This window comes from Atractosteus spatula, chromosome 6 (assembly GCF_055471065.1).
Source record: "Atractosteus spatula isolate fAtrSpa1 chromosome 6, fAtrSpa1.hap1, whole genome shotgun sequence".
NCBI lineage: Eukaryota > Metazoa > Chordata > Actinopteri > Semionotiformes > Lepisosteidae > Atractosteus > Atractosteus spatula.
This window is the reverse complement of record NC_142711.1, coordinates 21,327,713-21,352,268: the sequence shown is the minus strand read 5'-3', so window position 1 is coordinate 21,352,268 and position 24,556 is coordinate 21,327,713. Positions and strand designations below refer to the sequence as shown.

The window sequence follows — 24,556 nt, the reverse complement described above, 5'->3', positions numbered from 1 at the left end:
CACTTGGAGACTGTCACATAACTTGTGCAGAAAAGCAAAATCCTTTTTCCACCTGCAATGACATCTCAGTGCCTCTAATACTAGTAACAATATACGTACTGTACACATAAAACAATGCTATGAACCTTGGAATTATCATTACTTGTTTGCAAAGCACAGCATATGTTCCTTTTTTCATATATGATTATATGCCTCTTTACATACTGCACAAACATGCAAAACTTGTTTTTTTAAATGAACAACAAAAAACACATCAGCACTTCAAATACTCTCAAGGCTCAGTCCAAAATACATATAACAAATCTGACTTGTCTAATAGTTCAAAGCTCTACCAATTTTGCTCTGCCTTTTGTATATTTATGAGGCTATCTTATTCATTACCCCCACAATGTCTATGTTTCATTTTTAGAAAAAGTTTTCAAAAGTTAGAAAAAATCTTCAAAAAGATTCATAATTTGCTCCAAAACAGTATGAAGAAAATGCTTAACACCTTAATTTTAATTGATCAATGATTAAATGTTGTCTTTAACAAAAATGTTTTAGTTTGGGAATACTGTCTTATTCACATTTCTGTTTTCTAAGATCTACTAATACTTGTAAATCTATACTGGTGCCTCACTAGGGGGGCAATGGTTCTTGGGTGCATATTCGCTTAGCAAGGAAAAAGGCCTACAACTCCCACATTTCAGGGGAACTTTTATTGTATTTTCTTAACAGAGATAAAAGCATGAAGCCTTTACATAAGCATCCTTCCTTATGGGATCCTGTAAATATCTTTACCAATTTATCAACCTCTTAATCTAAAAAAAAAAGTAAAACAAAACTCAGATTAATCCATCAACTATCACCTTGATTTAGCTAGATTAATTCTTCCAATTAACTAATTCAGTCTTATTACTGATGTGTAGAATGAGTCCTAAAATGTAATAAATCTAACATTCAATTTTGAGGGGATTTTACTACAGTATCTGGCTAGCCTTACTATTGCTCTTGGTATGTGCCTTTGTCATTTGCAAATTATGGGCCAATGCTTTCTCAGTTTTGTCACCAGTTACAATATATTGATTACAATAAATCATATACAATAAATCATTTAATACTCCGTCTTAAATATTTGGTCTGATTTAATGTACAGTATGAGTCCTTTTAGTGTTTTGAGGAATAGCATTGCCGATGAACGATTTCCTAAAGATCTAATGAAAAAGTGCACTCAAGAATAAGTCGGAATTAGTTTTATAATAATGTTCACTTACAGTACAAATGCGGTCAAATAATAAACAAATCTAGGAGCACAGAATGATGAGGAAAATCATAGAGCAATAGCACAGTCATCAGAATAGGCCTATATCGTATTACATCTTGTTTTACCCAAAAAGATTCCATTCTCCTAAAACTCTCTTTTCTTCGGATCCCCACACATTACACAGTCTTGCACTCTTACACATCTACCAAAGATGGTAATACCCCTCTATCTGAAAAATCGTATTTGATCCGTCTGTAATTGGTCTGGGTGTTGAAGACTTCACCAACCGGTTCACTCTAGTTCACTCTGATAAGACAGGTAATCCGATTATAAAATGGTACAAAATCAGTCTTCGGATCACGAATATTTAATGTTACAGTTGGTTTGCTGTATAATACACCTTTGATCAAAACATATCAACAATTTAGTCTCTTAATAGTTTTCTGGCATGTAAAACGAGTTGTTTTGTAATAATTGCAACCCCTTGCTCTTAACTTAATTATTTATTGTAATTTGAAAAACAAACATGACCAACTCCCTTTTGCAGCTGTAGGATAGGCTGTAATGGGTCTGCGAACAAGGACATATTATCAAGCGATTTGAAAATGATCTCTGGTTTAATTTTTGGCAGCACTCAGAGAGGCCTGAGCATATGTTTGGCAGACAAAACACTCAACTCAAACTGCCTGGCTTATTGATTTTTTTGGCCCTGTCTGGACACTGATCCTTTCATGTAGGTTATCTCCATTATCCTCCTGGTCAAGGCGCAAGTCACTGCCTTGTGCACTGCCTTTTTTTCCTTTTTCTCTTTTGTCTTGGCTTTTCAGCTATCTGTGGACACTGATAAGGCTGCACTGTAAAAAGCTGCTTGTTTTCTAAATGTTTTTATTCATTTAAATGGTTAATGGAAGGATTTAGGGCAGGTAAGACAGGAGACTGTTCTGGCGATGTGATTTAATCTGCCAAGGTCGTCCTGTGACTCTTAATTGTATGACTGTTTAAAACCGAAAATCAGAAGAGACACTCAGAAGTAGAGATAACTCTGAAACACATATTCACAAGTTTTACTTGATTTCGATTTGTCTTCCATTTTATATCAACCCAATTTGAAATGCAAAGTCGTCAATCCATGTGGACTTTTTTACTCTACATGCGTGGAATCCCTTCCAACGAGCGCCATGCTTGCTCGCTACAAGTTCCACAGCGCCACACAGCAGTGTCAGTACCACTGCTGTGAAGACGCACGTCTCCCACAGACATCAGTGTAAACTCACCAGGGGGTGCTGTTGTCGTGAAAAATTGAGGAAACCAACTGCCTCAAGCCTAACACTCACCTGTGAGATTTCCTGCCTGAGGAATCATGGTCATGACCCAGGCTTACATCAGCAACACCTGGACCACAGAGCCCCGTTACTGTCTAAGCCAGTTGGAAGGTTTCATACAGCACACTCACACCATACTTCATACATAGGTTTTCATTCACCAGCAAAACTAGATATAGACATTTGCCTACTGTATGTTATATTAGATATTATAAAATTATATAATATATCAGAAGATATACATGCAATGGATAATTAATGAAGATAAAACAGAAAGCTATCAATCTTAGTTACATTTATCTGTTTTTACTTCATAATATTAATAGAGAGGACGGTGACAGTAAAAAGGGCATCTGATTACAGCAATATTGAATGAAGTTACTACTGACTAGCTTTCACTGTATCCTTAATCTCTGAATGTGTATTATTATTTTTTTTGGTTTAACATACTGAATGTTTTGAACATGTGTATGTTTTGGAGTTCATTGTAAACCAAGAGGAAACCACATCCTGTTCAAACAACATGAATTAGCAGCGATTACAAGCATTGTCTCTGAAGCTGCCAAGACCTCCTTCTACTTTTTTTAGTACTGTAATAGTCACCATTAAATAGTCAAAGACTTAGCAGTGATTAATTACAGCTTTAAAAGCAGGCAAACTGGCAAGAAATAACCATGAAAAAGAATAGCCCTAAGTTGTTTTTCAACAGATAAAATGCACATTCAGTAAGAAATTCAGCTTGAGTCAGAAGGTCAACACTTCTGCTTTATAGTTCTTCCAGAGAAAGTATTAACACAATTTAATTTACTTTAACTGTGACTTTGGATCAGCTCTAAGGGAACCTCTAAGGCTTTTTGGTCCCATGCAACATTTGCTTCGTGTTTTATCTCCCAATAAATCCAGCACAATGTATATAAGTGACAAAATGTTTGTATTCCTGTTTTCCACACCTATTGACTCTAGTTACATTTGCCTCTTTAATTTGTGCACAGGTCGCTAAAATGGAAGCAAAATGTCACAATTTGGGGGATTTGTTGCACTTAAGAGCACGTCAAAGATGTCCCAGCTGGGTACCCACATGTTCAGCTGCTTGCCTAAGCGCTTACCTGAAGGGGGAGAGACCTCATCGTCCTGCAGTTCGCTGCCCTTCAAAGAAACATGGCGTTCTTGGGACAGAGTTATCTCTCTCTTGGCGACAGCACCATTCCGTGCTTCCTGCCGAGTGGTAAAGGTGAAGAGCTCCTCCGCCTCCTCCGGTTGCTTGGCCGACTTTTCGCTCTCGGCTTCGTCCCCCGAGTCCGAGCTCTTGATGCTGAGGCGCCTCATGCGTGAGACCGAATCCACCTCCTTCATGCGGATGATACGCTCCATGACTGTGCGGCTGGGGGAGGAAGCCAGCTTGTCCTGCAGGGCTTCGATCATTCTTGAGGCAACTCTGCTTTTCTTATCACAACTGGAGGCTTGGACCATATTTTCCTCGGCGTTAGTGACCAGTGGCTTTTCCGATGACATGTCATGGCTCCTGAGAACAATCTTTAGGTTGTTTTCTACAGTGTTTTTTTCCAGCGTACAACAGGAGCTATTTTCTTTCCTTGAGTTTGCTAAACCGTTTTCTTGCTGTTGCCGCTTCAGCACCCTGGAATGTGGGCTCAGCTCCTCGTGCTTTCCTTTCAGGCACGATACCTTTCCACCTGCACTACGCTCCAGTCCTTCTTCAGACAACACGGCCTTCATCAAAGATCGGTTTACTGTGGTAACCTGATCTTCTGTTCCCTGTTTGGCTCCTTTCTGTTCTGCCACACAAAGACACTCAGTCGGTACATCTATTCCTAAGATCCTAGCTGCTCTTTGCTCTATAGATTCGTTCTCGGGAATCCCCTCAGCCTTTTTGACTTCAAAGAGATTGCTCAGGTCTTCACTCTGCTCACTCTCTGCTTTCTTCTTGGTTGGAAGCTGCGTTTCGGCTAATGAAAACTGCTTCATCCAGCTGACGCTTTCCACAACATCATCAATAACAAATGATCCTCCATTCATATCTCTGCCCCCCAGTGACTTACGGGTGACGTTACAATGTAGGCCCTCATCGCCTTGAAACCTATCACTCTGACTGCTGATGCTGGAACTTTTGTCCTCACTGCGTTTGGGAACCAGGTGTTCTTTTTTTATCCTTCTGTCAGGCTCCGTTTTGAGAGGAACGCCCTCCTGTTTTTTGAGGCCAGTGATTTTAACTGAAGTCTGAGACACGGCATTAAAGCTCGCAAACTTAGATTCCACTGGTTTAAAGTCTTCTTGTTTAGGTGCCCTGTTTGTCCCCATGGCTTCCCGTGATAACTGTAGAGAGTAACATATGTCTTCATAGCTGGGAGGGTTTGTGTGAGTTGACGCATCTTGCTTCATTTGTCTGGCGACACGCGGTGCTTCAGCTGAGGAGATACACGAAGGAATACTGACATCTCTGTGCAAGGACTCTTTTGAAAGCAGGTTAGCCTGGTTAACTACTCTGCAGTCACTTGGGGAGTTTTGGGGCAGCATAGACACCTCCTCTTTTGATGGCTTGCTAAAACTTACCGTCTTTTTTGAAAGTCGTGAAAAAGCACTAACATCTCCGAAGTCAGTTTCTGTTGCTGCACTCCTGCTTTCTAACCTGTTTTTCCAGCTGCTTGGTTTGCAGCGTGGTGCTTCCAAAATACTTGTACCATTTTTATGGTCAGAAACTTGTGATTTAGTATATTCAGTGTTAGCGCTAACAGTGTTTAAATCCAGAATATCTCTGTAAGCCATGTCAAGTTCATCAATGGCCTTATCCACGCTGGCTCGTTTCCCGATCTGTTCCTGAAGCTCCTTGTTGAAAGTTTCCAGTTCTTCAATTGCATCCCATGGGCGACGGCTAACAGGCTTCAAGAGAAACTGCCCAAAAGCTTCTTTACCATTGCTGGCCACAGGTTTACTTTCACTCTTCTTTGCTGCAATGTAGGTTTTCTCCTCTAGATTTCCTGAGGGTGGAACTTGAAGAGCTGTGCTCTTTACCTGGTTGGAAAAAGACGTTGTCCTTGAAAAAGCACTGTTGCTGGAGGGGTTCAAGTGCATCTGTCCTTTCATAGGATACCCATATCCGTGACTTAAATTCACTTCTATTGTGGATTCAGAGGCAGGAGAGCTATGGATTTGTGCTTGGTTATTTGGAGAACCCTGAGGGGCACCTTTGGAAGCCTCAGGAAAGCTAGTTTGTGTCTCCTGATCTCGGTACTGATCTCCAGGCCAAGACCCAGAATATTTAAGTTCTTTGTGTCTATTTGGTTGTTGGGACTTCGTGTCATCTGTGTCTTTCCTTTGCTGTGTTTTTTTGAGGCTTTTGTCATTCATCATGCCAACAGTAAGTGCTTGTAACTCTAAATCAGTAGACGATGTGCTTAGGAGACTTTGGTTTTGCAGATTTCCAATACTTTTATCAATGGAACTTTCTACATGGCTCAGATCTTTCTCATTATTATTCTGATCTGACCTATCACCATTCGGCTGCAAGTGAACTGGAACAGAGACTAAGCAGAATATGGTCTCATTGAGTCTTTTCTTTGTATTTCTTTTGTTTTCTGCTTCAATACTAGGTTCAAACTTTTTTACCTTGGTAACACTTTCAGAGAAACCTTGGTCCATGTTTGGCATCTGCCTGGCTGTTCTGTTTTGATAAATTGCATTTGATCGCTCTTGTTCATACTTAACACAGCTTTGGTCCATTGAATTGCCACTCTCTTTGTGTAAACCACTATTACTGCCACTGTCATGTTCATTAAATGATCTTTTGCTTGTGTCCATATCAAAAAATAGTCCCTCAGGGGGAAAAAAGGCACTATCATGGGAAGATTGTTCTAACACTTTAGGAATCCGTTTGCTGATATTTTTGATTTTGTCTGAGTCAGTTAGAGAGTTTCCACATAGATCTCCTTGAATGTGTTTCACACGCGGATCATCAAAGGGTATGTACTGAACACATCCCAGATGGTCATCTATGTATCCAGGATACATCTGTTTCCTGCCAGGTACATTTCTGTCCTTCTGGTATTCAATCCAAGAGTTTCCTGTCTGTCTGGAAAAGCACTTCCCTGCATCCTTTCTTTCTGGCACCTGCTGCACTTCTCTCTTGAACTTGTAATCAGACACTTCGTTGATATTCTTTTGGCTTCCTTTCTGTTGCTGGGGCTTTTTGTAAGACGGAGGAGGTATATAAACTGGAGGCTCCATGTTTGACCCTGGAGGTTCATATGGAAGAAAGTCCTGCCTTGATTCGGCACTCTTGCAGAAATACGAAACCTTGTCTTTTGATCTGGATTCCTGATCTCCAGCTATCATTTCAGAACTCCCCCTCGTTTGCTGGTGAGCCTCATACGATGGAGGCTTGAGTGGCCTGCTAAACCTGGGCTTTGGTAAAAGGGCAGGGTGACCACTTGCCCGACACTTTTCAGTCCACGGTTCTCTGCCAGCCACTTCTTCGTGATACTTACTGTAAGGTCCATCTGAACATTTCCCATTCATCCTCTGGCTACTAAACACGTCCTGACTGGATAAAGGCATGTCAACATACTGCAGACTCTCTGGTGACAGCACTCTTGGAAGAGACTGTGACTTTCCCTTGGCTTTCGGGTGACCGGCACCTAGTTCCGCCTTCATGCCACGCTGATCTTGTGCCCACTTGTCATTATCGCCATCTGACAGCTGCCGTCCTATGCCCACAGCGGGCCTCCACTCCTCTGTGCCCAGACTTTGCCATTTCCTATCGCCTGCCATCCTCCATTTCTCCTGCACTTTGTTCCTCTCTTTCAAACCTGCACTCTCTTCCCACCACTCCCTGTCGTTTCTTCTTTCTTTTGCAGGCAGCTCGTGCGCCTTTCTCGTCCCTTCTGGTTTTGCGAAGCTACTTCCTCTCTTCTCTCCCCTGTCTGTGTAATCCAGTAGGACGCTGAAGTCCTGCCCTCGTCTCCTCCAGTAGGCCACATCTCTCTGTGTCCTCGGCTGAGCAGAATACATTCCCCTCGGTCCATCACAGGGCCTTTAAAGAAAGCAAACGACCACATCAGAACAGTGGCAGAACAAATCATGGAACAAATATTAAACAGATCTAGGGAATCAGCAGTTATGGCTGGAGAAGGGGATGGACTAATTCAAGGTCAGCACTCTGTAGGTATTAAAGATTCACTATATCACATATGTAATAACATTGTTATTGTGTTGTATGCAATAACAAAGAAAGATTTAAAAATGCTGATTATATTGCTCTCTCCACGGGTAGGGTTAAAATTAGTTAGACAAAGCTCTTGGGGCTCCTATCTACTCTTCTCAAACACCTTCTGTTGCTTCCTGCATACTAGCAGGTTTATGGTGACATTAGTGCGGGATGTGCCACTCCTCCAATAGGTGCTGAACCCCTATGAGTGTAGCCTGTAGTACTGTATATCAGCTGATAAATGCCTCAGTGGATAGCCAAGATGGGGGAGCTGTCTATTCTTACTCAAGCTCTCAATGTGGGTACTGGGATTTGTAATGTCAACTAAGACATAATGAGACAATTAACAATTCTGATTTGGGTGGGCATAAAGTAAAAAAAAAACATCCATATTTATTTTTAAAAACAAATTAATATGATAATCATTTTTCCCTTACAAAAATAGTATTCTTCATGCAGTTATTTCAACATGAAAACAGACCTACAGTATGCAGGTATGAAAGAGCTTCAAAGAGTATTTTACATTAAATTTTTCTTTGATTTCTCAAAAGTCTGATCTATAAATTCTGTCTAGGAAAGCATCAGACAGATTTACATCAGAAGCTTAAAGAAGCAAACCAGCAATGCACAACAAACATCACTAACTGTCCTGACATGACCTGGAACTCCTATCACAGCAGAAGAGTCATTCATTATTTTGAGAATATATTTCTGTTCTTTTTAAACACCAGAATCAAATTCACAACAGAGTTACTGGGAGATAAACTCACTCTATGCTTTTATGTGAGGAAAAAGTCATGGTAGTCCACTATTATATCTCACATTCGAGAAACACTGAGGAAAATACTCTGTGAAGCAATATCCTGTTTACAGTTTACATGAATGACACTTGAGTGCTGACAAAACACAGATTAAATCATACGGCAAACAATGTACAAAATACACATTCCAGTTTTCAGTTTCTATTTTCTTGTACCGTTCCATTTCTTTATGGAATAAACAAAAACACATCAAACATTCAAAAAACGAACGCATTCTTGCCTGAGTTGCTCGCTACACACATGAATTTGTCTCTATTCCTACAATATGTAATCCTTTCTAAAGACAAGCCAAAGTACGAGCTGGTGTTTAGGTAACTGCAACTATTAACGAACACACAAAATATCTATTTACAAAGAGATTAACACAACCTGCCACCTCGCTGTACAAATTAATAGATTATCAGGAAGCCCTGAGCCTAAACATTGCTCATACCTATGTGAAAAACCTGAGGAAAAAAGATACACATTGGTTATGCTTATAGAGTAATGTAAGTTTGCAAATGTTACATAACACGCCTTTCAGTTTGTACACACGCAATGAAGGATACAATTCCAAACCCTTTTTGCAATTCACATTCAATACAGTTTCCATGAGAGTTTACAGAGTCTGCTCCCTGAGTCCCTGAGGGGGAACAAGCACAAGTCTGATGGAATTGCTTGAGTCAGCTCTCTGACTGCCTTGAAGATGTGATACTGGAAGTCTGCTGCAGTACAATCTGCATATAAAACAACCCTGACCTTAATTCACAGGAAGCATGTGTAATGCACTGAAGTATCAACTCTTAATTCCCAGTTACTAAACTCATTTCGCCTTAAATGAACTAGATTGCCGTGCAGGTTTGGTTTGGTTTTAAATTGCTCTTCATTTCAGTGGGTCCTGGTGCAGTAGCTGCCCTGCCTGCATGTTCAAGTGAAGCTCTATGACATGAGAGAGAGAGACAGCCCAGCTGAAGACCCTTGAACACAGGGCAGACCTGCCTTAGCCTTGCTGCATACCATTAAACCTGTCAGAAACTTAAGGTTGGCCTGCTAGGAAATGTGTCAGCATTTAGTGAAGAAGGCAAATGTCAAACTGATTATATTGAGGCCTTTGAACATGAAACACTATAGAAAGGTACAGGCTCCCAGTGTCATAACCTCCTTCCCTGCACTGATTATACTGTATACAGTATATACAGTACTGAGCAACTTAATGTTTCACTTATCACTATAGGTGTACATGCTGTACATAGATTTTAGATATTGAGGAAATGTGCTTGGTATCAGTTTGATTAATTGATCATTCATGGCCGACTGATATCCTTGAGTGACTATGTTGATTAAGCACTAAATCTCCTCACTAGTGAGCGAGTTGATTGGGCACAAGTGATGAGGCGATTTAACATCAACCTTTATCAATCAGACGTGATCCAACGGCTGACTTCCAATAAGGCAAAAAATAAGGAGCTGTGGCTCAGGAACAAAATACTACTTTTAATGGCACAAATGGAACATGAATGAATGTAGGGGTGTTCACTGTTTCAACTTGGGGTCAACTTCACATAGCTAATTCTAATGCTGGGCTAATTATCGCGATATAATTTTCCTCGATATAATTTTAACAAAAGTTCGATAAGTGTTCGATATATATGTTTATGCTTTGCGCATGATATGCGCATGGGCACAAAATACTGTGCGAGTGCGCGTGCGTGCATGTTGCAGACCGGGCAGCTAACGTGGTGCTGTTTACCCACACGGTGGTGGCTGACAGGATTGTAGTTAGAGTGGAGAAATGAGTGACACTTAAGCAAATGTAGTGCTGCCAACGACCAGCTCGAAGGACGATGACATCGTCGACAGAAAAGGTCATTCGACTGATATGAAAATTTTTACCGTGATAATGTTTTTGGTCATATCGCCCAGCCCTAGCTAATTCCCAACTGGATACAATTTGATCTTGCCTTGTGAAACTGAAAATCCAGACTTATGTTAACATATTTACTGAAATGATCAGGCTGAGCAATCTCACTTTGTTAAATAGTGCCCTGGTGCATTGCATCTTTATAACCTCAGCATAATCAAAACAAAACAACCGCCGGGTGCACCGTGATCTCTCATGGAGGTGTGAAATACAGGAGTGTTAATAAATTCTGTTTTAAAAGATTTCAGATTTCCTCTTACCCTTTGCCCTAAAACCTCAGGGCTGCGACAGAACAGTTCCAGTACATCTCGAGCTAAAAGCAGCAGAAAGCTGCTTTCTATAGCACATTGTTTGTGCAATTAAAGGCGGTCCAACTCCATTGTTATTATGAGATGGTATGGTCTCTTTAAACGGAACATATTTCATTCACAGCATGTACTGTAGTTTTAAAACACTGGCCACATGAATCAAATACGTAAACAAAGACTACAACTCCCGACGTGCCACACAACCGAATCACATGAAGTCATATCCACAGATATGCCAAAACACTTGCGTTCAAATGAACTGCAGCATGATCAGTATACTGTATAAATATACTGTATATACGGTAAAAGCAGTATGATACCATATTGTTTTAAACCCACTACAGTACAGTATGTGTGAAATATATTTTTCATAATCAAAATCTAAAGTAAATTTTTTTCTGAATTACTTGTTGCTGAAATTAGTATTAAAATATAGATTATTATACAGATTTAAACCAGAAAAATGCACATCACGGCATGACCCATTAAACTATTTTTATATGCAGCTGACTAATTTTGCTTTGTACAAATTTTCAATAATCAAACCACTCAAGTAGTAGGCAAGCACTTAATCACCTACAATATGTAGGATCTATTTATATTCATAAATTAATATCAATTATGACATTCAAAGATGTTACAGTCCTGCTACTTTTAATGTCAACTACCAAAATCTACCTTCAGTTACAAAATTCCATATTAAGTGGATTTAAAGGCGCAGGGTATGGAAACAGATTAAATTAAGCAATTGTTTCACTAAAATCTAATGCACCACAAGTGCCACCTACAGTATTGATCGTCTTTGGCCAGTGAACCACACACCATGCCACACTGTGGTACCGCTAACACAGTCATGAGGATTAACTCGCATTCTCAGTGGCTGCATCTGCACTAGCCATAGAAGGCCCACTTAGGGCCAAGACAATGTTAAGTCAACAGCACACCAGCAGCTGGGGAAACCTGGTCACATTCAGCTCATAACACAGCTCAAGCTCAAAACAGGGACGCTTAGGCTATTGTTGAAGCGTGACACTTTAATGAGCCACACAAAAAGCCCCCAGTTTTTAAAAACCAAAACCTGCATGGCCACACTGAAAAAGCATCATTAGTGAAGAAGTACCATCATTCTTTAAATGCAATAAAATACGTCTGCTTCTGTATGTCTTTGTGAATGTTCATTATGTTTGCTGTCCTCTCACGTTACTGCATAATTTGAGATACAAATAAAAAGTGCTCCATGTTTTCAGTGTTTTCCAACTGGACACCTCTCTTCAAATGATAACAGGCTGTCACTGAGTTAACTAGTTTCTGAATGCGAGAACAGCTACTTCTAACTTCAGCAAGGATTGCGCCATCATTTCTTACTGTGCATCTAAATCCGTTTCTCGATCTCCCATTTCTTTAGCCATAACTTGATTCCTTTTGTGACCTTCTGCCAACCAATGCTCTTCCACTCCTGTTTGATCTGTCCCTGTACGCTCAGGACACACACGAGAAACTGTCTCAGGGGTCTGGGAACCAGCCTGTGCACCTCGTGCTCCTGGGTGTTGGCGCCAGAACTATTCCTGTATTTCCTCATGCCCAGCACCTTCTCCATCACTTCAGGGAATTCTTATAACTGAGAAAACTACCTGCTTCACTTCAAGTTTCAAGCACAGAAAATTGCTCTGTCACACTCCCATACAGAGGATATGTTTGTATCATTGCTAAAAACAACTTGTAGTTAATAAATAACTGTAATTGTGATTATTGTACACAACAAACATCTCCTTTCTATCAAACAGAATATTTGTCACGGAGTCTCATTCAGCTTCTGACCAACAAATACACACAATCATATGTACATTACATATGATTCGTTTCAGGATCTCTGGGGCGTTTCCATGGGATCCTGTTGTCCCTTTCTTGAATGTTTTGAAAAAGACTGAGCTTTTCAAAATCATACTCCTGATTGTTATACATAGTCAGTCCGTGATTTTATTCTTATCTCAACAAGAAAAGTGCAAAAAGGTTCAAAAAGATCAAGCTTTTTGGCCATTGCTTTGCTGTTGGGTTTTTAAAGTTCTTTTGTGTTTTGTGTTGCTTATCGTGCGTCTTAGTTTTTCTTGATCTTGTTAAACTTTTCAACATTTCTTAATTAAAATACTTTAAAAAGTACTAGTCAGAGTATGCATTTAGAGTGGACAAAGACGTGATCAACTTCAAACCCAAACCTTATGACAACAGACGTGGAACACCACATAACCGTAAACAAACATTGCTTTAAACAATGGTTACCATTGTCAAAGGTCCCTTTCTGCTAAGTCTGGGTGTGTTTTTTCAGAGATAATTGTTTAGTCTGGTTTCCTTTTTGAAACTTTTTCTTCTGTGACATTTCCTTCTAACCTTTTCAAACAAGCTGTTCTTCAGATTCAGTTTTTTTTGTTTCTCTTGTGTTTTTCTTCATTCTGAATGGCAATAAAACAGAGACCTTCTTTGGAATTTACCGCTACTTTAGTGTGGAAGGATCTGAAACTTGTCTTAAAAGTGTCTTTCAGGTACTGTAAGAGAATTTATAATTATAGTAGAAACTCATTTCCTGATAACAGACATCTAAGTGATATAAAAAAGTATCTCTGCGAATCTCAACCCGGTATCATATATGAACTTTGGTCCTTCCCAGCACCAAAGCAAAAAGCAAACTTTTTTCAAACAATATTATTTGTGTGTAAAAACGTTTTCTCCAAGAACTGCATAAAACAATGAAATGTATGCAAGTGTCCTAAGTTTTATATTATTTAGCATCAAACGAAACTCATCACTTCAGTTCAAAAAGTTATTATCAAGAAAATTACAGAATCTGTTTTGCACCAGGCGCTCTGACATTTTATCGAAGACAAGACAACGCAGGTAAATTCGTTATATTGATTCCCGTTTTATCATCAACTGTGGTGATCAACAGAGGGGCTTCTGTGATGTGAAAGTCACAGGGTCACAGACTAAGGATGACCCACAGCACTGACATCAAGTGAGGACCCAGGACTTCATCAGCATAGGGCTGTGCAGTCAGGTTGTTAAACATACTGAAACACACAAAGGCATCGTTCTCTTGATCAGATGGCTGGTCTGATTCCTTTCTGTGTTCGTTTCTTAATTTTCAGCAGATTAACTTAACTCATCTCCAGTGCCCTTTGGGCTGTCAGTCAATGATCAATTATTGAAAATGACTCCAAAATCCCAGATTCGATAAGCAAAACACTGATTGTTTTTTCTCTAAACAAACGTGCATAAACTGAGAGCTAAAGCTTATTTTATTTCTCATTATACTAGAAAATACCCAGTCAGTGCATGTCAAACACACATCACAACTGCAGATGTGAAATGCAGGTGTAATTGTCAGGATATGGTATGTGATCTCAACATCTGCAAATTCTACATCACCTTCTACTGCATGTTTTCTCGTGCTAATCGCCAGAATGCTTACATTGTCCCTATCCTGACAGTTCACACAAACAGTTCCATCTGTTTTCAGAATTGTCTACTACATCTCTCCAGTTCGTCCCTATTTAAACCTTTGCAAGGACAGATTTTCCATTTTGATCAATTTCTATTAGGATAGATTTTCTATGTTGAACAAATCCGAATTTTTCTGACTTTTCACAGGTTTCTTGACCTCTTTTATAAGGTAAGAAATCACTGCTGCATAGCTCAAACATGCTATTCATGCATACAAATATTTTAGATAGACTGTCATGAAATGGGTAAGACATTATATCATCTGAATTTTCTCCTCCACTGATGATAGCATACACTGTATTAAATATGTGTTGACTGCATGCTTCCTTCTACATTCCTAAATGTAAAATATACTGTCATTAAGGCTTCTGAAGCTGATTTACTGTACATATTTTTTGCTGAAATATTTAGTATGGAACACAATAATATAAACTGAAATTACAAAGGCAAAATACACAGAAGGCTGTAAAACAAATCAAGAAACCACAGAAAAAGAAAACAAGACTTAAAATAGGAAATTATAATGGAATAATAGAGCAGCTTCCTCTTCAGTCTTCAGAAGTTAGATTTATACTCTCAAGCCCATAGCTATCAAAGGATCTGGCCCGGTGATGATCTGTGTTGCAGAGTAAGTCTTATATTCAAATACAGTCCAAAGATTGTCCACAACCTACTGCTGCAAGGAGTATTTTATGGTTTGAAGCAGCTGAACTGATCTGTTGATCCTGGAATCGGTGATGTCTGGTGTCAGATTAAGAGAACATTCTGTGGTCTTTTAGAATGTGTATCGGTGTTGGTAAATTCAGTGTTTGAGAATTCCATGTGAATTCTCAGATTTTTAAACTTACCGATTATCCCCTTGATTTGGAAAATATAGTGCTGATTAGGTGAACTAGAAAACCCAACACTAATATATGTTGGAGTTCAAATACACTCAAGGTTCTCTACGCATAAGAAACAAAAAACAACCATTTTTAACAATATGGCCATCTGTTCTAAAACCTAACCTGTTGTAAATATGAAGACAATGTGGTAAGGCCCTATGCATGTTAGGCTGTTTTCTACATGGTTGACTGATAAACTCATTGTGACTATAGAACTGCACAACATCACTGCATAGCTACAGAAATGACCTTCCAGATGCCTCTGTGCTGCAGACCCTATTTGCAAAGCCTGCAATGCAACACTATTGTTCAGTTTTCAGCCTACAATATGCACTTTTAATAATTCTAAAAATGACAGTGCTCTAATATGTATCGGTAAAAGCTTAAACAGCCATCCAAAAGCTATCAGAGAAAACAGTAATTTTGTGTGCGGGACATAATTGTATCACATTTTACATAAAGCAATATTGCTATTAATATGCCATAATGCATACAGCCTACTGCAATAAACTAAATGATGATCAACTGATCATCACTATATCACCATTATTGAATGGATGGATTCAATAATTTAATTGAATCCATCCATCCATTTTCTAACTGCTTCATCCGATAGAGGGCCGCAAGGGAGCCAGAGCCTATCCCAGCAAGCAACAGGCACAAAAAGCAGGATAGACCCTGGATGGGACAACTGTCCATCACAGGGCACGCACAGACACAAGCACAGACACGCACACACACACACCAGAGCCCATTTTCCCAGAAGACAATTAATCCACCAGCATCTCTTTGGCCTACGGGAGGAAACCAGAGCACCCCATAGCAGCCTACGCAAAAATAAGGAGAATATACAACCAGATAGCACCCCAGGAATTGAACCCAGTGCCTCAGTGCTGGGAGGCAGTAATACCTAATTTAATTTAATGTTTTGAAAAAATATGTACAATCACTCCAATTAGAAAACAGCATTCCAAAAAGGCTTGGTAAATGCTTAAAAAATAAATGTTTTGCTGAGGTTGAAAGTTGGTAGAAAACAGGAAAGAAAATTGAGTGTGGTAATACTTATTGCCACCGAGTAAAAATTAATGCCAAGGGTCTGTGTTTCCGGTCTAACATATTATTTTAAATTACATAATTCTATAGGGATACAGCTTTATATTTATACTTCAGAGACAATATATTTTTAAACTTTCTTATTTTGCAAATCAATATCTATTTGAATTTTTCAAGCGGTTTCAATTTGTACTTAAGGCCATTATTTTAAATCCATATTAAAAATATATATATATATTGCTCCTGATGTAGGACTTCTGCTGTAAATGTATTTACAGACATACAGTACTTGTCTGAACAGTATGCATCAGACATCCATTTATGATCTATGTATAAAATATTCAATCCCGTGCTCCCAATTAATGTTTTGAATGCATTATTTTGGTGCAAAGTCTCCTGGTCTCACCGCAAAAATGAAAGAGAGCGTTAAAGATTTAAGTATTAATTCATTTCGTGATGCAAACTGTTCGACAGCTTACGAGTCTGGGGCTGATTCTATCTTACCATGATGCTTCCGAAACACAGCAGCACAGGCAGCATTCAGTGAAACAGCAATGCCACACAAACACAGAGGGGGGTCAGGATTTCAGACGCTGCTGAGGGCCAGTAAAGGCAGAGTAAGGGAACTTACCCAGTGTTTGAAGTAAGAAAATCACCCAAGGGCTGTGTGTCACCTTGGTTACCGCTGCCAGCTTTTCTCCTTTGGTTGCTTTCCCTGCATTCATTGTCACTGAAGTAGCCCTTTGCCGGTGCCTGCCTGCTGTAAAAGTAGGCCCCTGTGTCTGTTTCATATCCGTTCGCTGTTCCATGACCAGACCTGTTCTCTACGATTTCATGGTGGCAATCGGCGTAGCGATTCTCGTTGGATGAAGAAGCGGTTTTGGGCAATTTGTATCCATGAGAAATCAGGAGATCCTCCACGCTGTACATGTTGTTCTGTTGCTCTTGTTGTGGTGAGTGTGATTTTCTATGCACAGCACTTCGGGCTGGAGCAAAAGTGTGCAGCAGAAGCCATCACTGGGAAAACAGGAGGAAACAGAAGAAGGTAGCATTAAAGTGATGATCGCCAATATCCTTCCCTGTGAGGACTGACAGGCAGGACTGCAAGAAGAGAACAAAATCCCACATTTTACCCCTGCAACGGTCACACAGCCAGACTGCTCTCCCCTGCGCCATTCAGCCCCATGCAGATACGGTTTCGATCTGACTGATGTATTTAAGATCCTAAACTCCTCATGAAGGCTTGTCAAAATCCTATCGATATTTTTTGTACTTTTCCCACAGATATTAACTCCCGGCTTTTCCAGCCCAGAGGCAGCTGCAGAGAGCTGCTGACTCAGAGGGTTTGGCATCAGTAGTTGGGATTGGGATGGCAGCTTTTAGATGTTACGCAGACAAGTCTTCACGCGGGCTCGCGGGCTTTTTGTAAAGGTTGTCCCTCTGAATCTAATCTAATCTAATCTGATCAAAAACGAATCATGTTGAACTGTGAACTCCACGATATTCACGATGAAGTGAATGGAACCCCTTCTGTGAGTGACAATGTCTGCATTCTGTAATGATTACCTAAGAAAGCTTAAAACTGAGTGAGTCAAATATCCGGCACACTGCAAACTTTTCCCAGGAAAAACTCAAGTGTGAAGTGGAAAGAAACTACAGTACTTCAAAATAAAAAAAATAATAACCTTGTTTATATTTAGATACAATGGATTCGTGCAGTGTTTACAGTCAACCACTCAGACAGTACCCCAAATAATCTGTGTATTACAACTTGCCATCGGCTTTAGTATTTTAGAACTTCAACATGCAGAGCTGATTTTTTAGTAGTTATTACTTTATAAGTCTATGAATACCTAAGAAAAGTCTGTTTTTTAGCATATTTTAAAAAATCATCAAGGTTATCATTCATATTGCAATATAATGAGCAGAATATGTATCCTTCCACATTTACATCTATATTTAAGTTCCTATTACATAAATACACATAACAGTTTTCTCAAAAGCAGTGAATGGAAACTTTTAGACTGCAAGCACCGAACACCGACGAGCACCTCAACCTGCCAGAGAATTTAATACGTTAAGGCTTTTAAATTAAAACTTTAAACCTATTAGCACTGGAGACTTTGGAGATTTGACCTTTTACCTTCAGTTAGAGACTCCAGTGCTTTTCATGGAGCATTTTACTTTAGTTTTTCAGTCCTGTGGATATATTTAAAAGTTAATCAAACTTTTGTTTTTTGTCCGCTCTGTATACTTTGTACAGTATGCCAACTTTATTGGAGGTTTGATAAAAGCAGTGCATGTTTAACCTCCTACATTTCAGAAAAGCTACATGAAGTTAAGTACTTTAACAGATAACAGGAAAACAACAGAAATCACAGAGGATGGTATGGCTAATCCTATGATGTCACAAAAGTTGACTTCTATCCTTCTCTATCTATACCATATCATTATTCCTGTCTGACAAAGGTTCCTAGTTTAAAACCTTGGTTGCAGGTGTTTGTGACACAATTCCAAAGACAGAGTTAAAAGAACTTTGAAGTTCAAAGCTTTAAGGCAAATGAAGATCAGTTTTTAGCTGTTCTGTCACTGTTAATAATGTCAACTACTGTTCTCTAGATACAGTACAGTGGGTGCTCCACAATTCACTGCTGTTTCTGACCCTGTTGATCCTACATCAGCAGCTCAAACAAAGCCCACTTAAAACACTCCCAAATCCCTTATGCAATGGAATTACATGTTCATAAAAAACCTATGGCAGAAAAACCCTGCCTTCAGCAAAGGAACATTACACTTGTTATATTATGAAAAATGACTGTAAGTAAGCTCCAGCATACAGTAGTTTAGAACACATAACATTGTAGTAAGTTTCTAGAATACTTAACATTGAGTTAAGAATACTTAACATTAGGCGTAAGAGAATGTTGATTCAGAGCTCATGAAACTATTTTTTTAATACTTATATTGATTTACATTTCAGTTTTCTGGGACTAATGTTTTCAGACAGTCCAATGGAATTATCCAATGGAATTTAAGGTCCAACATCTGACTTGAAATAAAGGTAATAAATTAAGCAACACTTTTTGGAATATGAAACCAGTCTCGTGCAGAATTTCGGCTTTCAAAGCTTATCTGTATAGTGTTAATGAACCGTGTTAATGCTGCTTTGAGCACATACTGTACTGTACCGACAGCCCCAGCAATTCAAGGAGGCTGTTTTTGAGTCCTGCCGGGGACTTGAGACTGCAGCTCCATGTCACGAAAGCGTTCTTTCCGGACCCTATGCAGACGACACAATCTGGGGATGAGTGAGGAAACACTGGGAAAATGTCATGCAGGATATGGGAATAAAAACAGGGGGGTGTGTCCAAGGAGTGCTGGTGGTCAGGGAAGGTGAAGCGAGGCAAACAATCCGGGGACGAGTCCAAATGTCACGCCCTCTGCAGCCAGAGGGCGCTCCTTCTCTGTCCTGTCCCTAGTTTCCTGCCTGCTGTCCTTCCGGTCCCTCTCTTTCCCTTGGGTTATATATCTCCGGGTCTTGCACTCTGCCCTCGCTCAGCATTGACGTTCGGATGTCCTGAGACCCGCCTAGCACCAGGGCGCCCCACGTCCGCTCCCTGAGGGCATAGGTTTCTATACGGCATTCCTGAACTCTTTGCACTAACGAGCCCGGGCCTTTTTCCCGTCTCGCCGCTACGCATATGGGTCTTTTTCCACTCTCCTGCTCTCCACGGTTAGTCCCTTTGGACGTCCGTGACAGAATGCTGAGCCACTTTTTGACCCCGTGAGCGGCGCTTTTTGTCTTGCCGCAGTTTTTTTTTTCTCTTGCTCTGGGCTATTTTTTTTTGTTTATTATTAGTCGGTTCCTCTATTCTAATCGCTGGATATCACCCCGATCTTCCGTGCCTGTGAGCGGGTCCTGCACCTGGCTTTCCTCGGGTAGATCACTCCGATATCAGTGATTGAATGTTGAGCTGGCTCTCCCATTCTGATTGCTGGATATCACTCCGGGCATCCGTGTCTGTGAGCAGACTGCGGTCTGGCTTTCCTCGGGTTGTCCACTCCGATATCAGCGTCAGCTTGGTGAGTTCTGCCGTTCCTCCATTCTTTTCGCTGGATATCACTCCGGGCATCTGTGTCTGTGAGCGGACTACGGTCTGGCTTTCCTCAGGTTGTCCACTCCGATATCAGCGTTAGAATGTGAACGTGCCCATTGCCCAGTCTGCGGTATTTTTCTCCGGGGTTTTTGCTGTTTTTTCTTGTTTTTTGCCTTTTGTTTTGATTTTTTCTTCCTGGTCCCCCCTGCTCCCTTTGTTTCGGAACTTTGGTTCCTACCTATTTTTGGTTCCTATCTGTTTTTTGTGTGGTTTGTCTCCTTGGTCTTTCCCAGGTTTTTGTCTGTTGTGTCTGTGCTTGTGTACTTTTTTGTTTTAAGTCTCCGGAGTTCTACTCGACCCCCCCTTCCTCCACCCAATAAAGGTTTTTACCCCGGAGGAAGGGGTAGCTCAGCCGTGGACTCCCGGAGGTTTCCTTTCAGTTAAATGAGGTTTTTCCTCCCCCCAGTGCTGTGCAGCTTATTTATTTGTATGGGCGTCAGGAGCCGCCCATGAAGGGGGGGGTACTGTCACGCCCTCTGCAGCCAGAGGGCGCTCCTTCTCTGTCCTGTCCCTAGTTTCCTGCCTGCTGTCCTTCCGGTCCCTCTCTTTCCCTTGGGCTATATATCTCTGGGTCTTGCACTCTGCCCTCACTCAGCATTGACGTTCGGATGTCCTGAGACCCGCCTAGCACCAGGTCGCCCCACATCCGTTACCTGAGGGCATAGGTTTCTATACGGCAGTCCTGAACTCATTGCACTAACGAGCCCGGGCCTTTTTCCCGTCTCGCCGCTACGCATATGGGTCTTTTTCCGCTCTCCAGCTCTCCACGGTTAGTCCCTTTGGACGTCCGTGACACCAAAGAGAAGTCCAAAAAAAGGCAAAAGTCCAAGGCCAGGAGATCCATCCAAGACAGGAGATTCAAAACCAGAACCGGGTCGGGACCGGCAGGGGAAACGGGAACAGGAACAGAAACTTGAAAGCATGACGGAGCCAGACGTTTCCAGGACCCGGGCTCGCATGATCCGGGAACCAATGCAGAGCCCAGATTAGCGTCTGCATCTGGCTTTTAAGGGGGAACTGAAAAAGGGCTGGAACAAGGAACAGGTGCGGGGAATGAGGCAAACAGGGAAGGGCTGGAACGCCCTTAAGAGGAGGGGTTTGCGATCGTGATACTCCATTACAAAGTGTTAGATACACCCCGAGAACGAGCAGTGCTCAGAGATGGGTCCTGGTGGCTTGAAGGGTGTGACTGCGGGGAGGGGGAGTGTTACAGTACCGGCATCCCGCCACCAGAGGGCACCTACACGGTTGCGGCCTTCTTCCTCCATTCTGGGGAGGCATAGGTGAACCAGGCCTCATTAACCCATCGCCACGCCTCCCCTTCAGACTACTTAAAAACCCTGCTGTCTGTTTCTACCCCGCTCAGTTGGGGGTTGAATCTTGTGAGTGTCAAATCAGAGCCTTCTCGTAACTTGACTGCTTCCTTGTTTATGGACTTTTGGATAGGCTACTTGACCTCGATTCCTGGAACCTGTTTTGGATGTTGACGATTTGTTGCTGGTTCTGGCTTTTGGACCTTCTCGCTTTCCCTTTTGACCACGATTTCTGATCGCCCTGTTAACGGCTTCCTTGTTATCGCATCACCCGCATAGGGTCCATCTATTTTATTTTACTTGCTGGTCCCCAGCGTAACAGGGAGTACAAAAAGCTTTACAGGCCACTTGGGCTTTTGGGCTTTTTTTTATCCCTAATCACGCTAAGTTCGATTTTCTGTACAACTGCTGAAAGTGAAGTTTGATGCTTCAGTTTTTTTCATCATGGAGAACAAATCCTAAATGAACTCCTAGACACACCCTTTTATCTAAAAATGCTTAAATCCCTGAGTTCCCACCATCTAGCTCTTGGAGAGGAGAGAAATAGATGGCACGCATGGCGACTGATGCCAGATGCCAGACCACGTCCTTTCACATCGGCAAGGTGCCACCCTGGCTTACAACACTGCAAGCTCAGCTCACAGGTGCCCAGCAAGACCAGGGTTCACATAAAACCTGGGCTGTGTCTAATAAGCACAGCAGTAAGCAGTGGTTCTAGGAGGTAAAGGCAGCTCTTACTAAGCGGTTTGTTAAGGAAGGACAGAGACTGCTTTCAGACAGCTCTGGACAACAAGACAGCAAGAATTGTCCAGAAGGGCAGAAAGGGGTGAAACTGATGGTATCAGTGCTAATGTATAATATAAAATATATCTATGGACCAAAGTAATTAAAAAAAAATTCTAGGATGTTTAAAGCCCAAGAGTCCTATTGTTTATGTTTTTCTTAACAGCTGAGACACCTAAGCTGACTTGTCACGTCTCCCTTTTCACAGGAGAGACAGGCCCAGTGATGCAAATTCACAGGCTGCAGGTTCATGTTGCAAAGTGATCTAGGCCAACAGAAAACATCCCCGAAAAACTTGTTGAACCCTGGTGAACATTATACCCTCCCAGTCCAGGTGGTGGTCAGTCAGTTTTGCCCCACCTAGGGCAGGGAGAGGCGGCTCCAGTCCTCCACTGCCGAGTCCTACCGGGTTTTACAGGTATCTCCCAGTTAGCGCCCGTTAAAAAGGTGGAGAATGCAGCTCATTTCATTATCCTATCCTCTTAATTAGTTCAGTTAAGTCACCAAGGTAAGGCGAGATAGGAAGAAAAGCAGAAACAGTGAGAACCATCAGGACTGGGGTTGTCTGCCTGTGATTGAGGCATCCCTGGTCAAAGTCAGGAAATAAAAAGGCTCACATCCAGCTACTGAATATCTGGGTGGCTTCCTGTTCTTGTCCTTGCTGACAGTAAAGTTTTAAAGGAATCAAGAAAAAAAGAAAACCAACAAAGAAGCAATTAAACCATTTTCTATATATACAGTAAATATTCAGGAGCCTACCAGTGGGAAATATGGTTAACAATGACAACATCTTATATAAAAGCTTACATAAAAGGAAATTAAAAGCTCTTGTGAAATTACAGAAATACTTGCTCTACAATGGGCAGAAGGAAATTTATTGGACCTCAAAGTTTTTCTTCTGGCAGATTTCTGAATTTTACGCAAAACAGTAAGTTTATATATTTACTCTTTAATCAAAAACGGGTCATGTCAAATGTGAGAAATGCCTTTGAACGATTTCTACAAGCAAAACCAACATTTTTCTGTGTCCGAACTGAAACACTTTATTTTGAAATTGACATGCTAGTTTTGGGAGAGACAAAAGTAAAGACAGCTTATTGTACACAATCAGATGAAGAGATTTTGTAAATAAATGTAAAAAAAAATTTCCTCTTGCAGATCCCCATCTGTTTCTGAGTTTGTGGCTTCCTGCAATTTTGCAAATTTGCTACTAAGCTGCCAAAGAAGATAAGAGCCAAAAGCTTATAGGAGTTTATGGTTTCACAAATATGCACCGAATGAGACAACGCCTTGCATATAAATAAATAACCTCAGTTTCACATAACAATAGACACACACTGACACTGAAATTGCTAAAAGGATGAAAGAATGTTGTCCGCAAATCGTGACAGTTCCCAGGCTGATATTTTTGTGCCAGACACTGATTTATAGACAACGGTGAGATCTTTCTGAGATAACATTAGAACAGAAAGACAGCAGGCCTAAATGTGGGCCCTGATTTGGAAACCCAACGTCTCTGTGAAATGATATTGGTCCGCAATTTTAAAAGCATAATTAAAGAAAAAAATGTTTTTGCATTTTAGGGAATCTGTATGTGGCACCTTTATTCCAAATGGTAGAAATCACTTTCATTTTTGGAGGACATTTTTTTTTTAATTTTCCAGTTTGTGATTTTTTTAAACATCCAAATTTTACGTTTCTAACGGACAAAACAGATTTAAATATAATTCTTAATGCAAGGCTAAAATTCAAAACAAGAAAATCTCGTGCAATTATAAAAACGTTTGACTTGAGGAATGTTTCCCTCCATTTATTAATGCTGTTGTAAAGCACGTTATTTTTGTCACTCATGAGTGGACTGATGGAAGATTATGGACATAAGCATTCATTTAGCTTGGGTAGCAGCTCTATGGTTCCTAATCTTAATGGATTCTGTGTGGCTTATTGATTTATTGATATACACAAGGGTTCTACACATTCTCCACTAGAGGGCAGCAATTTAATCCAGGAATAACTAACTGCCCTGGTACAGTTTCCCAGGATCTACTTCACAGGAAAA

General features: G+C 40.8%; 1 protein-coding gene across 1 annotated transcript in view; it reads right to left on the bottom strand.

Moving 5' to 3' along the window:
- jcada (junctional cadherin 5 associated a) overlaps positions 1-24,556 on the bottom strand; it is a 42,581-nt gene that overhangs the window by 4,028 nt on the left and 13,997 nt on the right. Inside the window, exons 2-3 of the mRNA XM_088919305.1 lie at positions 16,876-17,261; positions 3,672-7,609 (exon numbers count right to left, since the gene is read on the bottom strand). Coding sequence (XP_088775431.1) covers positions 3,672-7,609; positions 16,876-17,174 — 4,237 coding nt within the window. The 5' untranslated portion in view covers positions 17,175-17,261. The remainder of the gene's footprint in view (positions 1-3,671; positions 7,610-16,875; positions 17,262-24,556) is intronic.